This window comes from Rhagoletis pomonella, unplaced genomic scaffold (genome assembly GCF_013731165.1).
Source record: "Rhagoletis pomonella isolate Grant_MI unplaced genomic scaffold, Rhpom_1.0 Rhpom_scaffold_00002, whole genome shotgun sequence".
NCBI lineage: Eukaryota > Metazoa > Arthropoda > Insecta > Diptera > Tephritidae > Rhagoletis > Rhagoletis pomonella.
Genome location: NW_023458556.1, coordinates 35,483,743 through 35,498,672, shown reverse-complemented (window position 1 = coordinate 35,498,672; position 14,930 = coordinate 35,483,743). Strand labels below are relative to the sequence as shown.

The 14,930-nt window shown below is 35.1% G+C and overlaps 1 protein-coding gene across 4 annotated transcripts in view; it reads left to right on the top strand.

Moving 5' to 3' along the window:
- LOC118733532 (neuroglian) overlaps positions 1-14,930 on the top strand; it is a 195,052-nt gene that overhangs the window by 100,774 nt on the left and 79,348 nt on the right. For all 4 annotated transcript variants that reach the window (XM_036462948.1, XM_036462949.1, XM_036462952.1 and 1 more), the window contains one exon: positions 917-1,046. In XM_036462948.1, the coding sequence (XP_036318841.1) occupies positions 917-1,046 (130 nt within the window). The remainder of the gene's footprint in view (positions 1-916; positions 1,047-14,930) is intronic.

Genomic DNA, 14,930 nt, shown 5'->3' with positions numbered 1-14,930 from the left:
TTAAACTGACTGCGTAGCTTTGGTGATGCTATGGACCATGGTTCTCAGTTTTTAGCCAGTCCTGGGGAGGCCTGCTGCACTGACATCTGCCGTCTGTGAAATTTCTTACAAGGCACATTGCGTTTTTCACTATAGCTTTGCGGTTACCACTTACACTTGTGGTGTAAGTGTGCCCCTATCTGGGACAGCCACCTTAAGCTAACCTCCTTTCTTGCATTTTTACAATTCCTCTCAGGTTTAAGCCGTCTCCTTTGTCTGGTATGCAAATGTATACAATTAGAGCAGTTTTCCTAGAGGACACCTTCTATCGCTCATTTGTGCGTAAGATACACTTTCTATTTCAAAATGTTTTAAATGTACTATATATATTTTTGTGGTTTATGTCTCATTTTCTTTACCCACTAGCCTGTCGTCGAGAGGCTGTAGTTGAGCGCTTTATGTGCAACGCACAGAGTGCACTCATGCATTTTCGCTATAAATTTTAAATGGCTCATTCATGAATTAGTGATTTGCTGACTAATATTTTTATTTAAATTTTCAAATTGAGTGCCATACTTTTGTTTCGTTGCACTAGCAAATTGCTAAATCACTGGCAGTTCAGAGGTGGAGAATTTTAGTGGTCTACAAATGATGACTGCATTGCAGCTTTTTTTTTTATAACCCATGTCGAATGTTTTTCTGAGAATTTTTTCTGAATGTCTTATGAATGTGTCTGTGGGAGCTGCTGGAAGTGCGAGTCTAAACCAATTTTTAGCTATTTATGTAATTGGTTGAAATGCCGAAAAATTACTTCAGCTTAATGGAGATCATAAATCAGGATACGGTTTATTTAATAGGACATTTTTTATTGCTTGATGATTTAAAAATTTTTAGCGCTCATAGAATTAAACAATGAATCTTTTTTCGCTTCTTCCAGTAAATTCACCGCCTCGCATCATCAAACAACCGCCAACAGATGAGCTGCTTTTCAAAGTCGCAGTACAAAATAAGGAAAGTGATAAACCATTCATCATCGAATGTGAAGCTGAAGGAAAACCAGATCCAAGGTAGGCGCATAAATCATAACATCCCTCAAGCTAATTTTATTTTACTTCAACTACTTTTCTTGGCGCCCTGATAATTTTAAAACAAATATTTTCCGTGGCTTTTAAGTGAAACAATTAAAACTACTTAAACGAATTTCCGCATAACTTACAAATTGGCACAACCGGTGGCGTTAGGTCAGTGGTAGCACACCGCTGCTGATGGTCGTGCAGTGGTTGCGCTGAAAAAGCGGAGGAATGCCAGGGTATGGCAGCGCCAGCAAATGCCAAATTAAATTGCAATTAACGCAGCAGGAATTCGGACGCTCTCATTTTTTTACGCGCGAGAACGGAATGAAATAAAAATCTGAAAAATTTAATTGAGAATCTTTAAGGTGAAAGTAATTTCGCGCAGCTAAACATTTTTTGTTTTCACAAAAGCGGATTCACTGAAAATCGAAATTTCACGCTTCTTCGTTTGAATGATTTTTTTCTTTTACTTTCCCCTTTTTTTATTTGCTCTAATTTTTTGTTTTATTTTTAATACATATTTTTTTTTATTTACGAGCACTTTCCTGCTGTGGAATGTGTGTTGAAGTAAAAATAAAGCATTGATTTAGTAACAATGCTCGGCATAGAAAATTTGTTGTTATAGCGACGCGTTCTAATTTTAGTTTCGTTGAAAGCGAATGTTTTTTTTTTGCTTTAGTAGAGGGCGAAAAGAGCCTACGAAAATACGGAAAACTCGCATAAAAATATACCAGCGAGACGGAGACTATTATGTAGCTATTCTTTAGAGTTTTTAGCTAGAAATGTTTTAGTTACTCAAATATTTTTTATTTTGCTTATTTTTATGAACCTGTCTGCCAAACATGTAAAGTAAAAGAAGAATTTTTGCCTAAAAAAAAAAGTATTTGTTAAAACAGCTGGAAAAGAATATTTGAGTGCTACAGCTGGAAGAGCTTAGAATGGACGAAATTCGATAATAAATTTAATATTTTTCTAAAAATAAATAATTATTGACTGGTAAAACATATTTTGCTGAAAGAAATTAGCAATTAATAAGAATTTAAAACATGTTCCATGCGAAGACGAAACATTTTGAATTCATGATTTTAAATTTTTTAATTCGATTTTCAAAATATACAGTGCTGGAAAAGTAAATAGGGACACGGCATTTCAACAAAGTTTATCTTTTGTTTATTTAATATTTATTATTATTTTTTTTTATAAAAGTAGATATAGTTCATTATCTAGTAAAAACATATATAAACATATTTCAAACTGTGTAAACAAATTATAAAAATTCTGCAAATTGTATCGGTATTTGAATCGGCAGCTGAGAACGGGCGTTTCTGAACCAAATTCTGCAATGGGGCGTTCTTCAAGCAAACTCTGAGATAAGGCATTTTTAAATCAAATTCTGAAGTAGGGCGTTCTTGAAAAGTTTTCTGAGATAGGGCGTTTTCGCATCGGCTGCCGAGATAGGTCGATCTTCCACTCAGCCGTCGATATGGGAAAAAGTGCAAAAATCCGCTGGAAAAAAATTATTTAAAATCAACGCTATTTTTTAGATATTTAAGTAATGTTGTGACACTCCCTGAGTCATGTATTAGAACATCAACATCTGTTGATTCAAGCGGCACAGCTGTGGTATACATTGAAATCCGAATTTACATTGCATTGTCTGAGGTTTGTACGAACACCTGTAACAATTCTTAAGTCGTGACTGGAAAAGTAAATTAGGAGTTTCTCTTTTTTGATATTTCCGGTACAAAGACTTTGGCTTGTTTCTTACCTTCCTTATTTGTCTAGCAGCTAGATATAAGAATTTCGTCCGACGAGCTCCATGACTATGACCGATGAAGAGTCTAGGGCCTCTGAAACATTCTGCAACTCATAATTCCACTGTGTCCCGGTAACCAAATGAGTCAAACCCCCCGCGTATTAAGAGCTAAAGATAGTCCCACACCAGCCTTGAGATGACTTCGTGTGCTCTCAGCGCCAGAAGCACCGACCTTTAGATAGATAGATATTAATGTGAGGTGAGCAGCGCGACTTGGTGATCTATTGTGCCCTCTTCTCTTCACGACACTTCATCTAAGCCCAGGTCCCTCAGAAACTTCAATAGCGCCTTCGGAGCCTTCGATGTTGTTTTCTGAGTTGGCCTGCAAGAATTTGTAAAACCCTTTACCAACATGCTATTAAAAGGGAATGTCTAAAAAGAGGGCACCTTGTATTTTCCCGTGAGAAATATCTTTTAGGGTTTCGGGGTCGTTCCAAGCTCGTACATGAAATACACTTGATACTTGCAGAATCATTTGAATACAAATGCGGGCGAAAATCAAGAGCCTTGCGCTACAGAATGCTAGACAATAGCCTCCAGAGTTCAGTATGACCAGCGCCCAGCTTCTTGGATAGCTTGATGAGTATCTCTAATGCTGCCACTAGGCTCGTGTTTTTTCTTCGAGCGAAAAAAGTCGCCGGGAAGATATATCAAACGGCTGTTTTTCTCCTCAACAAAAACCCGATACTTATGTACATATGTATGTATTGGTATTTGTTTCTTGTATTTTTAGTTAATATTCGATACCAAAACATTATTTTATTATAATTTATGAATTTTCCAAAGATGAGTCCACATAATTAGCTTAAACAGAGACATAAAAATTAAATATGATGTGCAGACAAGCGAATTCTCTACTATGTTTACAGTTCAATATTCACATAGTTTATTGTAAAAATCTTCAAGGAAATCGAAATGAGGTCATGTTAGTGCTTATAATATTATGATTTACTACTTCGTATTGCTTGTGTGCGTTTTGTTCTTGTTTTGCTAGTTCGCTTCAAGTTTATTTGATGATGATTTTTTAAATCAATTTTATATTGAAGTCTTAGTCCCCATATTTATAATAATATGCTATACATTCTTTCAACTTTTCTGTGAGATTCTGTAAGATACCATGTTTTTTCTCAAAATAAAAAAAAGGTTGAAAAACGAAAAAGCAAATATCCAAAGCTGTAAAATTCAGAGCATGATAAAAACATAGTAAGGTAGAACCGTTCTCTCAATTTGTCGGCCATAATTTTTTTTTTTGAAGTTTGCCAACATTTCAAAATCATATAAAAGTGAAAATAAAAAATTGAAATTGTTCGAAATTGTTGTTGCTTGAGATTGAAAATGAAAATGTGTGTGTGAGTTTGTGAGTAAATTTAAAAATTAAATTGTTTGGAAACGTCAAGAATTTTAAAAGTGACTCTCAGCGGTTCTACCTTACTATATTTGTATCTATATTTTTTCATAGACCGCACTGAATATGAATTTTATTATAAAACAATGTCAGGCAACTTTTGACTGTTGTTATTTGAAGCAGGAAACAATGAGCTTTTTAAGGAAAAAATAAAAGGCAAATATTGGCTAGTGTTTTTTTTTAAGCAGAAAATAACCTGTAATTTTGACTTTAATTTTTTAGGCATTTATAAAAAGTAAAAGTTTCGAAAAATCTCCAAACATACCCAAAAAAAAAAACCTTATTTCGCCAAATCACAAAAAAAAAAAATCCTGAAAAGGTCCGAAAAATCTCAAAACAGAAGCGTGGGGTATATTCAAAACAGTCAAGGTATCGAAAGAGCCAAAGAACTAAAGCACGAAATATCCAGAAAGGATCATGAAAAATTCCGGAAAAATGTGAAAAACTTCCGAAGGATCATGAATAATCGCTGAAATATGCTCAGAAGCTCCAAAAATTACAAATAAAAGGAGTACTCAAAAAGCTCCGAGAGAATTGTGAACCACCACCAAGAGATCCTAATAATATCTTTAACAAAAGTACAAAAAATAAATAACCAACCTTAAGAAAATAATAGAGGACATCAGACCACTCTCAAGATGTCCCCAAGAAAATATTTATAACTACTCACAGCGCGATCGCCATCAATTTCATGCAGTTCCCATGCATGCACCTCTTTCGTCATTTAAAAACCACTTTAGCCCCATTAATATATTTCTCCGCTTATCTGTGTCACATTAAAAAATTATTAATAGACACTCACATTCGCCATTTCTGTCACATTTACTTGAATACTTACTACACAAGTGCGTACGTTTTGCATTTGACCGAAAACCCAACGATACATCTTAAATTTCAAATTCACGGTCATAAAAATTGCATTACATTAATATTTGTACAGTGAGTGTCTGGCATAATTTGTTGCAGACACACCACAAACAACAACACCCAGCGCCCAGGCAGCCAGCTACCAAAACTCACATGACACCGTGTGGGATAGAAGGAGCTATCTCCCTGTGCTCTGTGCTCCGCTTGTGTGTGTGTGGGGATACAAGGTGCGCGCAAATTTCGATTAATCGCCACCGACATGTTGCATACTGCTGATGCGGCTGCTGTTGCTGTTGCTGATGCTGATGATGTGCGCCATCAAGTTGTTGGCAGTGGTGGCAACAAAGCAACAACGCCAACGTGGCTACTTGAAAGTGCAATGGCAGCAACAAAACCAACAACAACAACGCCAGCTACTAACAAGTGTGTTGTATGGATGGCGCTGCATGAGAAATCAGATTTGTTCAAGTGTTGCTGTTACTCGTTGCTCCTACTTTCATACAAACCTACATTTTGCTTTGGTAATTGTGTTTGTTGTACTTGCAGTTGCTTGTTGTTGTTGCTGATTATTATTATTTTATTGCACTTGTGATTAAAGTCAAGTGGCGGCAGCAACAACAGCAGTAGTAGCAGAAAAATCAGCAGTAAAAGCAACATCATCAGACCACTGCCACAGCCAGCCGGCAGCCGGTGAAGTGTGTAAATACAGCCGATTTGTTAGCTACGATACTTGCTTACATACTTATGTGTACTAGCGTTGCCAAATGTGTCCCGTATTTTGCATTCAATTTGAAATGTTTCGCCGAGACAAGATTTTTCCCGAATTTTCCACAATTTCATTAATTTCATTTCAACCTGCAAATTTCTACTCCACATGGTCATGCTTTAACGCGGCTTTGCGAGTTGTTCATTAGCAAGCATTATTGCATGCAACTCTGTAAGAGAAAAATATCGGAAATTACCGTTGATTTTTTAGATTTTTTTTTTGTTTGAAAGTCAGTTTTATTCACGCGTTGTATGGAAAAAAATTCGCAACACACTCAACAAAAAAAAAAAATCTAAAAAATCAATGGTAATTTTTAGCGACTTGAAACTGGCCCTTTGTTATACTAAAATGAGCCATAAAGCTGTATACTCCAAATCTTTCTAAAAAATCCAACTAAAAAAATCAAAATTTTGATGAACAGTTTTTTTACTTTAATTAGTTTTTGTGAACTTTGTGCAAGCTTTGAAACTTTTATTTATGTGGTTTCTGATATATGTAACTCGACCCATATTTTAAATGAAAATTATTAACAAAAAATAAAGATGAGTTCCAACAGCATTATTTTTAATTTTGCTCCTTGGTATCTCTTATTTTGTTTTTATGGTTTTGTCAATTATGTGTCCACGTACATAACTACATATTTTTGTATAAATTAAAAATTGTTATCATGAAATAAATGAAATTAATCATAACTTTATAACTAATTTTACTTCATTGAAATGGATCACCTTTGTTAATATATGGTTCGGAGTTGGGCTTTTAAAGCAAATCCTTTATTTTTAATTTGTACCGTTAAATTTTTGTAAATCCCGTATTTTTGGGGTAAATTAGGCATTTACTTGAAAAAAAATCTGGCAACACTAATTTGTACATATGCAACTACATATGTATATACATATTTATCTACAATCATGCTGTTGGTGCTGCTGTCATGAAACATGTGTCCGTTGTGGCTTTTGCAACAATGCATCTCATACTCTGCCGCAAAAAAACTGGCGTGTAGATGGGCGTCTATCGACCATATTACTACCAGTATTTAACTTGCATGCGCTGCCAACAAGAGATTTTCGCGTAAATTGACGGCGCAACAAGAAAATTGCTTTCGTATCCTTGGCTGTTTTATCAGATAATTTTCTTGAAAATTGTATGTCAATTGAAGAATTTAAGCAAGCGGAAAACGGTAGAGCTGATTTTTAATTAAAGATTAAAGAATTATTAATAATACGAAGGCTTTTTGATGAGTATGCGACTTTTCGTATATCCAAATGCGACCCCGCTCCTGTCATCTGCCATATCTAATAATATGTCAAGTCGTTAGCAGTGCGTTGTGTTCGTAGCCAAATAAGGCAAGGCTGGGCCTGCTCGCCAACAAGTTCAAGGTCTCCATTTTTCTCAAAAGTTTCTTATTTTATCTCCTACAAATATCCACCTTTAATTCGGCTTTCCTATCGACCATGAAGAACATAGTATGTATGTATTTGCTCGCAGCTCAAAAACTTCTCTAATATGAGTACATATCGCAGCCTTAAATTAAAAACCGTTACAATTAAATTTTTTTCCAAAATTTGTTTTTTTTTTCCATAAAACAGTTCACAGACCATATATCTAACGTCCACCAATATTTCTTCTTCATCACCATTGCCTTTAACTGGTGAAATACTATTAGAACTGTTTTTGTTTTGCTTGTGCTGCTTGCGAACAATTTTTGTTTGTACCTCCGAATATTGAAGAAGCATCTGAGCAGTGCAGAACATAGATAAGCGTATTCAAAAGAAAAAATGAGCAACCAAAAATTTGTTTAATGTACACAAGAGTGTGGTTAATATACATAATTCAGAAAACAGTTTTCTCGCTCCCTCTTGACAAAATCGGCTCCCTTATAGGCGACATACACGGTGCGTCTGACTCAGTCAGTTTTGTTAAGCGAATACTCTCTCTGTGTGCCAACGTCGCACATGAAATTTCATTGACTAAGAGCGTACATATCATTAAATCGTTAATAGTACCCGTTAGAGATGTGTTGGGGACTAATTGATCTCCAATTATACCCACAAGGGATGAGTCGAGACTAATTGACCTCCATTAGTACCCGTATGAGACTAGTTGGGACTAATTAATGCCCAATTGTACCCGATTGAGAGTAATCTCGGAATACTCTCTTTAGAGATTAGTCGCACAATTTTTTGCAGGGAAGGCACTGTGTATGTGTGTGTGCGTGCAACCTTTTGTAAGGGGGCGTGAATACTCTAATGTCACTAGTGAGAAAACCTTTAATTATTGAATCATGGTTAACATTACCAAATAATTGTTGAAAATATCAACCATAATATTGTTAATATTAAACAAGAATCACTTTGATGCCTTTTCAAGTTTGAATTTGGCAATATAACCAATTTTCTGTTGATTTTTTTCTCAGTGTATATACATACTTGCAATTAGCTGTTTCCATCAGTTTTCCAAAAACTAGTTTTATAGCTTCTTCCGACATTGTTATTCAAATGTAAAAGTACAAGGCGTCCATTTGTAAATTCATACATATTACTTGCACATACAGTATCTAGGTATTAAATTAGAGTAACCAAGAAAATAAAAAAGTATATTTTTTTTAATTTCGCTAAAAAGCACCTACATGTCTTTGACTTTATCGCAGGTTTTTTCTCTCGTATCTTTATTCCTGGTTTTCAACTAAAAACCATTCGAAGGAAAAGTTTCGTTCACAACTTTGCATACTTTGGTCACACATATTGGCAGTTAACTAGAGATTTTCTTTTCAAATGTTGAAAACTGACTGCTTACTTCGAGTTAACTATCTATAATGGAAATGGCCTTTAAAAATTATATATATTTTTTAAATTAAAACAAAAAAATATATATTTATATAGTTTTCATTTGCATTTACCACGAAAAAAAGGTATTAGTTTTATACTTATCTGTTTTAGTGTCGACTTGCTGTCTATACATGCGTGGTATTAAAGTAATGTAGCAATTTTCAAAGTCACGGTAAAGTACTATATATGTATATATACACACATACATTTCTAACAAAATCAGCATATTTCTACCAACGGGTTATGAACTAAGTCACCGTCATCGGCGTCGAATGGTCGCCAATCTACGTACAGACCAATCAACTTAAACAAAAAGTTATAAACAGTTAGTGTCGATACGAATATTCGGTTAGTGGTTTTACTGGTAACGGTTTTGTTGATTAAAAGTAAAATATATTTTTGCGTTTGGGCTGATTGCATTGAAATGCCATAAACGTCATCATCCTCACTTTATTGATATCAGAGACTCGAAATACACCTGTTGTAGATTTTGAAACCAAAAACTGAAAAAAAAACGGTGTCGTACTGCTTTAGCGCAAGTATCACTAGAATTCTCTTCCATTTTAGGACATAATTTTCCATAATTCTAAAAGTTTTGGCTTTAAATAGTGTAACTTTCAAAAATGTTTACGATACTTTTTTCTTCCTTACTTATTTATTACAAAAATTAAAGAGACACTTTGCCTGATACTTTTCTAAACTGTTTATTTGGGCATTTTGATATTTTTCGAATTTTTTTCGAGACCTGTTGGGAATTTTCTGATTATTCGGGCTATTCGGGTGACTCGGTATGTGTTCGATATTTTTCATATTAAATTTCGAACTTTTCAAGATTTTTTGAAATTGTCAGGTTCGACGATAAATAAAAATATGAACTTTTGGGGCCGTTAGCGAAAAAATCGGTTTCGGTTGTACACCCCAGCCAATCGCATCGGTTCAATAAAAGATGCAGAAATAAAAACAAAGATGGAAAAATCCACATGAAACTGCGAAATGTCGAATGAAGAGAATTAACAAGTAAAACCAGCTCATGTCTTTATCATCATCTATTCATGCCCGAGTCGCAGTGGCGGCGGAGGTGATTGCAGGTGGTGAGGATAGCAGTGACAACACTGGCAGAGACGCAGATAGTTGTGGAAGCTTCTACACGCTTGCTCTTTGACGGCCGCGCTCTAAAAGTTGCGCTGACTGTGTCGATCTTCGGCACACGGCTAGTGTCAGACGAGTTTGCAAGAACAACTTGTCTACTCTGCTGAATATTTTATTAACGACAAAAATTTTCTTCGTTTTATGTGACGAGCCATAGACATAAAAAAGCAGGCAGAGACAATAAAAGTTATAAAAACGAGAACAAGCAGCCATACAAGCCAATGAGCGCCGCCCAGAACAAAAAGTCAGTTTGGGAATGTTACGTAATTTTTCGTTTTTTCATACCACTTTAAAACATCAGCAGAGTAGTGGCAAGCAAGCAAGCGCTTCCTTGAGCCTTGAGTTACGACTGAACATGGCAGTAGTATCTAGTTTTTTGTGGTTACACGCATTTGCTTGCATAGAAAACAACAAACTAATGTTGGTTGTTGTTCTAAAAATGATTGTCAATTACGTAAAGTGAAGTAGCTGTTATTTAACTGTTATATCTAACTAGTATATGTATGTATTTGTGGTTATATACGCTTGTGCCTAACATTCACTTTATGTTGTACTTAATTTACTCGTACCACCGAATGACAGTGGTGACCACAAAAACCGCTACATAGCGGTCGAAAGGCCACGCAACTAGTAACTGGAGTGTCAACTAGTTGGCAGCTTGGCAGTTTGCAGCGCATCTGTGGCGTGCGAGAAACCTGAAACGGAGCTTTTCCTTTTTCTTTACCTTCTAACAGAGTACTATGTATCTCGTACGTCCGCCCGTCTACATACTAAATTCACAAATACAGTTCACGGAAGAGTCAACAATGTTGCAATCTGTGGGCATATGTATGTAGTTATTTGTTGGGTAGAATTTGCCACAATCTAATTGCCGCGTAACGTCAAATATCAACAGTCGCAGTCACAGCCTCAGGCAAATCCGCTGGCCGACACATCCTCAGTTACAACCGCAGTCACGGCAAAAGATTCATTTAAGGTGTGTAGTGCTAAGTAGAACCGTTTTGGTATGTTCGTTAGGATGCCTCACCCAAAAAAGTTACTCGTGTTCCTCTAAAAACCGGTAATTTTTCCAAATAAATAAAATTTATTAGAAATGTACATATATTTTAAGACTTCCGCCAAAATATTTCGGAAAAATATTAACATTGTTTATTTGTATTTGGCCGTTAATTGAAGATCATATATATATATATATATATTTCTTTTTTAGCTCAAGGCCGGGTTAAAATAAAACAATCTGCTCTGAAGTCGAAATATAGACGAATTAAAATCAACAAAAACAGATTGTTTTCCGGCCTTGAGCGGAAAAATATTAAGATTTAAGTAAGCTGGACAAATTTGAAAATATTTCCAAAAATCGAGTTTTTTTTATAAATATTTATTTTTATTTTTATAAATATTTTTCCAAAATTAAAAATACATAATACAATTTTTAGAGGTATTTTCAAATCGGTTCTGCTCACTTAAATCTTAATATTTTTCTATAGAGTTTCCAGAATTCTTATTATTTATAAAATCTATTCTATTTCAAAACTTCCATCAAAATATTTTGTAAGTCAATTAAAATTTAGTTGAGTGAGTTTAGTTATATATTTAGTCTTAAAATATAAAAAATTTTATTACTTTAACCAAAAAAAAAAAAATTTTTTATAGAGTGATGCTTCCTGATGTATGCAAATTTTGGCCGTCCAACTGTTTTTATTCTGGTAAACGATTCTATGCCAACATGTATTGCAATCGCATTAGCTAGGCTGCTTCTGTTGTTTGAATTGCTGAGCTAATGGCAAATATCAATCAGCATAGATTCTTATCCTTACCAGGTTGCGTACGTTGAATTTTCGAACGAATAGCTTAAATAGCTTGGGACTATGTTCGCTTTTTTGTTTTTTTTTGTTTTTTTTTTGGTTTTGCATTTATTAAGCTTCCGATTGACGCTAAATTTCTCTCATCCATTTCCATTTTCATTAGTCAATGTCACCTCTGTTAGGTATTTTCTAGGCTTTCATTTATCGACCAATTTTTGCCTAAATACGATTACGATACATTTTGTTGCGTTTAAGTTTTAGAATGTTGATGAAGGAAGATCATTTAAGCAAGCAGCTTCTCCTTGGGACCCTGAAATTTCATAGCATTGATAGAATCTTAAGACCTTCACAGAGTTCTGGTGTGGAAAAAACGTCTTTGAATTTTCTTGTCCCTTCGCAGTGAGAGATACTAAAGGTCCCGCAATTATGAAGAAATGATTTAATGCGGCCAATTACGCGTTCATGTAACGTTCAACATGATTCTGAGTCATCATATATTATACATACATTTTTGTAAAGGGCACATCGATACCTTGTTGGTCGCTTACCTTGAGTGGATGAGTTTTTCATGAGACGTTGACAAATAGCTGCGAAGAGTGAAAAACACGTTTTTCTAAAAATGCTCCGAAATTTCTTTGAAAAGAAAAATGGGTATTGTTTTCGAGATTTATGCATACAAATCGTCAAATCGTTACTAAACAACAGATTTTAAAAATAATAACTACAGAAAATACCGCTTGTCAAGGCAATGTCTTCAAAGAAAACCCGTTTTTCGCTCTCCTGTAAAATTTGAGTGCCGCAAAATAAGCGGTTTAGCAAAAACATCGACGAAATGTCGCTTCTGGTGTTTTTCAAAAGGAGTGGTAGGGAGCTAAAAATTGCCAAATAAATATGTATCATAAAAAAAATTGTGACATTCTTAGGGTTAAGGACTAATACTGAGACTAAACCTAAGGCAGATCCAAAGGTAAAGGCGAATAGGATTACGATGGCGAAGCCGTATATGAAGACGATCACGAAAACGAACACGGAGACAAAGTTGAAGAGGAATAAGAAAGCGTCGAAGCCGAAGACGAACATGAAGATGAATACGAAAGCGAAAATTAAAGCGATGAGGGACACGAAGACAAACATGAATACGAAAATGAATATGGCGACGAAGTCGTAAGATATATGATACGAAAACGAGTATGAACAGGAATACGAAGACGAATACCAAAAGGAAGACCGATACGAATACAAAGACCGAAGCGGTTATGAAAACGAAGACGAATAAGAGGTCCATTAAGAAGCTGAAGACGAGGATAAATATGACAACGAAGACGTATGACGAATACGAAGGTAAACACGAAACCGACGACTGCTACTACAATTGATTCTGTTATTTCGACAAGCGTACGAGTCCAAAATCAGTTTTTTTTTTGCAAACATCAAACATCGTAAAATTCACGGACATGTACGACTGTTCTCCTCATTTCACGGATGCAATGAGCGGAGAAACCCCGTAAACAAAAAATATTATTGTTTGCGCTCCCTTCTCTCAGGCATTTTTAATAGCATTATTTGCAATTAATGAAATTATATTATCTAAAAAAATATTGGATACCTAAGATCATTACCCGTATTAGTAAATATTAGAATATCTCCATAAACTTCGCTTCTCGTAAAAAAAAAAAAATCATTAAGCGCTGCTTTTAACGCAATTGAGATATAACTATTTTCACATAATTATTTTCATACAAGTGGCAGCAAGCCAAAATGAATATACCTACTCGTACATAACTTTTTAATCCGCAACTATAGAAATGGGAATTTTCACAACAATTCAGAATCAAGCAAACCACTGGAGTAGCTTTTATTCCTCAATGTGGTACATTGCAGGCGCATTCAAATTCGTTCTCGCGTAAATGTAAACGAACTCCCACAGCCAAGAGAATAAAAATAAAAAACAAAAAGCATCAGAAAAAAATAAAAAAAAATAAAATAAAATCGAGTTGAGCATAAAAACAGTAAATCCTACTTTACGGGCGCAAGCACCTTTGCTGTTGCTGTGCAGCACAACAAAAATAAAAAGAAAAAAGTGTGTAGCAATGATTTTCAAAGGATTTCAGTTGCCCTAACTACATACATAAATAGGTAGAGATACTTCAATATGAAGGTATGTACATATGTAAACATAAGTATCAATGAATGTCTGTGGCGTTGTAACATTTTCCACCTGCCACGCCATGGGGTGGGTCGGTCGTTTACCGTTGCCATATATGCGCCCACAAAACCGCCGAATCAGCGATGTGCAAAACCGTAAGCAACTGACAACTCCCAACATAGCTGCCATTGCGTCGGGACTCGTATTTGCGGAGCGGAGGAAGAATATCCTAGAGCGCATCATATGTACGAGTACATGACACCGGGGAGTCTGCGCGCCATTATTTGCTTTTATAATTCTACATTTGCTTGCTTTTCTCGCTCCATAATACTTTTGGTTATTTTTTTATGTTATTTTATTTTATTTTCTTTTTGGCCAACCCGCATTTGTTGTTATTTGATTGCAATTTGTTACTCTGCGCGTTCGCTTTTCCCAGCTATTAGAGTATGTATGTAGTTTTAGATTATTTTCCCAGGTTGTTTCTTTTGTTTTGGCTTTTCCGGCCAATTCCATTAGTATAACAGTGTTTTTGCGCCGCTGTAGTTTCACCGGTTGTCGGGCATTCGTGTAACCGCAGTGTAGTGGGGGAATGTACGAGTATCTGTCAAATGGCAATGCAATGCGGCGCTTTTCAGCGAAGATTGACACATTTTTTTTTTTGTAAGACAGCTTTAATTTTTTGTTATTGCATTCCATGAAATCCTAAAAGCTTGCGAGTATGTATTTGATAACGGGTTTTTTAATGGTCATATTTTTTGTGGCCATGAGCTGCTAAATATTTATCTACGAGTATTCGGGGTATTTCTTGTTGGTATCAATTTGGTCGGATTAAAAGTTGATATTTTTTATAATTGATTACAAAATCAATGCTGCTAACATATGAATTTTTCAAGACTTAATATATGTATATGTAGTACATTTAAATACTTTAAACCTTATACATATACATATGTACATATATATTTGGCACTCACAGGGTTTTGCCAAGTGTTTTGCCGAGTTTCTCTACTAAGTTTTTAGCCAACCAATTTTTATAAGAGAAACTTTTTTATGGCTGGATACCCTTCAGAATATTCGTTTACCAGGGCCGATCATT